This window comes from Lontra canadensis, unplaced genomic scaffold, assembly GCF_010015895.1.
Source record: "Lontra canadensis isolate GAN:19392208 unplaced genomic scaffold, GSC_riverotter_1.0 scaffold4506, whole genome shotgun sequence".
Lineage (NCBI taxonomy): Eukaryota > Metazoa > Chordata > Mammalia > Carnivora > Mustelidae > Lontra > Lontra canadensis.
The window spans coordinates 1-2,283 of NW_022635487.1; the positions used below are offsets into that span (position 1 = coordinate 1).

General features: G+C 64.3%; 1 protein-coding gene across 1 annotated transcript; it reads left to right on the forward strand.

The window, feature by feature from the left end:
• The first annotated feature begins 282 nt into the window (after window positions 1-282).
• On the forward strand, window positions 283-2,282 carry LOC116863886 (heat shock 70 kDa protein 1). Its single transcript, XM_032851192.1, has one exon. The coding sequence runs from the start codon at window positions 357-359 to the stop codon at window positions 2,280-2,282; it is 1,926 nt and encodes a 641-aa protein (XP_032707083.1). The 5' UTR covers window positions 283-356.
• Window position 2,283: the final 1 nt, after the last annotated feature.

Sequence of the window (2,283 nt, forward strand, 5' to 3'; positions counted from 1 at the left end):
GGACGCCGATTGGTCCCAGGAAGCCTGGAGGCGGGACGCGAGGCGAAAGCCCTGGAATATTCCCGACCGGGCAGCCCCGCAGACCTCCGCGATTGGCCGAGGACGAAAAAGGCGGGTCTGGATGAAGCGTTATAAGCGCAGAGCCGCCCCGCCGCCGCCAAGCAGCAAAGCGGCAAAGAGGCTCCAGGTTCTCCGGAGGCGTCCGCTAGCGCAACTTTCGCGGCGTTATTGCGGCCCGTTCGTGCCTTCGCGAGTTTGCAGCTTTTGAGAAGACCGAGTTCCTCGTCGCGGATCCCGCCCGCCTTCCCCAAAGGCTGAACGTGAGCGCGGGGCAAGGAAGAGAGCAGGGCAGCGGCATGGCGAAAACCGCGGCCATCGGCATCGACCTGGGCACCACCTACTCCTGCGTGGGGGTGTTCCAGCACGGCAAGGTGGAGATCATCGCCAACGACCAGGGCAACCGCACCACCCCCAGCTACGTGGCCTTCACCGACACGGAGCGGCTCATCGGGGATGCGGCCAAGAACCAGGTGGCGCTGAACCCGCAGAACACCGTGTTCGACGCGAAGCGGCTGATCGGCCGCAAGTTCGGCGACCCGGTGGTGCAGTCGGACATGAAGCACTGGCCCTTCCAGGTGATCAGCGATGGCGATAAGCCCAAGGTGCAGGTGAGCTACAAGGGCGAGACCAAGGCGTTCTATCCCGAGGAGATCTCGTCCATGGTGCTGACCAAGATGAAGGAGATCGCCGAGGCGTACCTGGGCTACCCGGTGACCAACGCGGTGATCACCGTGCCGGCCTACTTCAACGACTCGCAGCGCCAGGCCACCAAGGACGCGGGGGTGATCGCGGGGCTGAACGTGCTGAGGATCATCAACGAGCCCACGGCCGCCGCCATCGCCTACGGCCTGGACAGGACGGGCAAGGGGGAGCGCAACGTGCTCATCTTTGACCTGGGCGGCGGCACCTTCGACGTGTCCATCCTGACGATCGACGACGGCATCTTCGAGGTGAAGGCCACGGCGGGGGACACCCACCTGGGAGGGGAGGACTTTGACAACCGGCTGGTGAACCACTTCGTGGAGGAGTTCAAGAGGAAGCACAAGAAGGACATCAGCCAGAACAAGCGAGCCGTGAGGCGGCTGCGCACCGCCTGCGAGAGGGCCAAGAGGACCCTGTCGTCCAGCACCCAGGCCAGCCTGGAGATCGACTCCCTGTTCGAGGGCATCGACTTCTACACGTCCATCACCAGGGCGCGGTTCGAGGAGCTGTGCTCGGACCTGTTCCGCAGCACGCTGGAGCCCGTGGAGAAGGCGCTGCGTGACGCCAAGCTGGACAAGGCCCAGATCCACGACCTGGTCCTGGTGGGGGGCTCCACCCGCATCCCCAAGGTGCAGAAGCTGCTGCAAGACTTCTTCAACGGGCGCGACCTCAACAAGAGCATCAACCCTGATGAGGCCGTGGCCTACGGGGCGGCGGTGCAGGCCGCCATCCTGATGGGGGACAAGTCTGAGAACGTGCAGGACCTGCTGCTGCTGGACGTGGCCCCGCTGTCGCTGGGGCTGGAGACGGCCGGGGGCGTGATGACCGCCCTGATCAAGCGCAACTCCACCATCCCCACCAAGCAGACGCAGATCTTCACCACCTACTCGGACAACCAGCCCGGCGTGCTGATCCAGGTGTACGAGGGCGAGAGGGCCATGACGCGGGACAACAATCTGCTGGGGCGCTTCGAGCTGAGCGGCATTCCTCCGGCGCCCCGGGGGGTGCCCCAGATCGAGGTGACCTTCGACATCGACGCCAACGGCATCCTGAACGTCACGGCCACGGACAAGAGCACCGGCAAGGCCAACAAGATCACCATCACCAACGACAAGGGCCGCCTGAGCAAGGAGGAGATCGAGCGCATGGTGCAGGAGGCCGAGAAGTACAAGGCCGAGGACGAGGTGCAGCGCGAGAGGGTGTCTGCCAAGAACGCCCTGGAGTCCTACGCCTTCAACATGAAGAGTGCCGTGGAGGATGAGGGTCTCAAGGGGAAGATCAGCGAGGCGGACAAGAAGAAGGTGCTGGACAAGTGCCAGGAGGTGATTTCCTGGCTGGACGCCAACACCCTGGCGGAGAAGGATGAGTTTGAGCACAAGAGGAAGGAGCTGGAGCAGGTGTGTAACCCCATCATCACTGGACTGTACCAGGGGGCGGGTGGCCCCGGGGCTGGCGGTTTTGGGGCTCAGGCCCCCAAAGGGGGCTCTGGGTCTGGCCCCACCATTGAGGAGGTGGATTAGG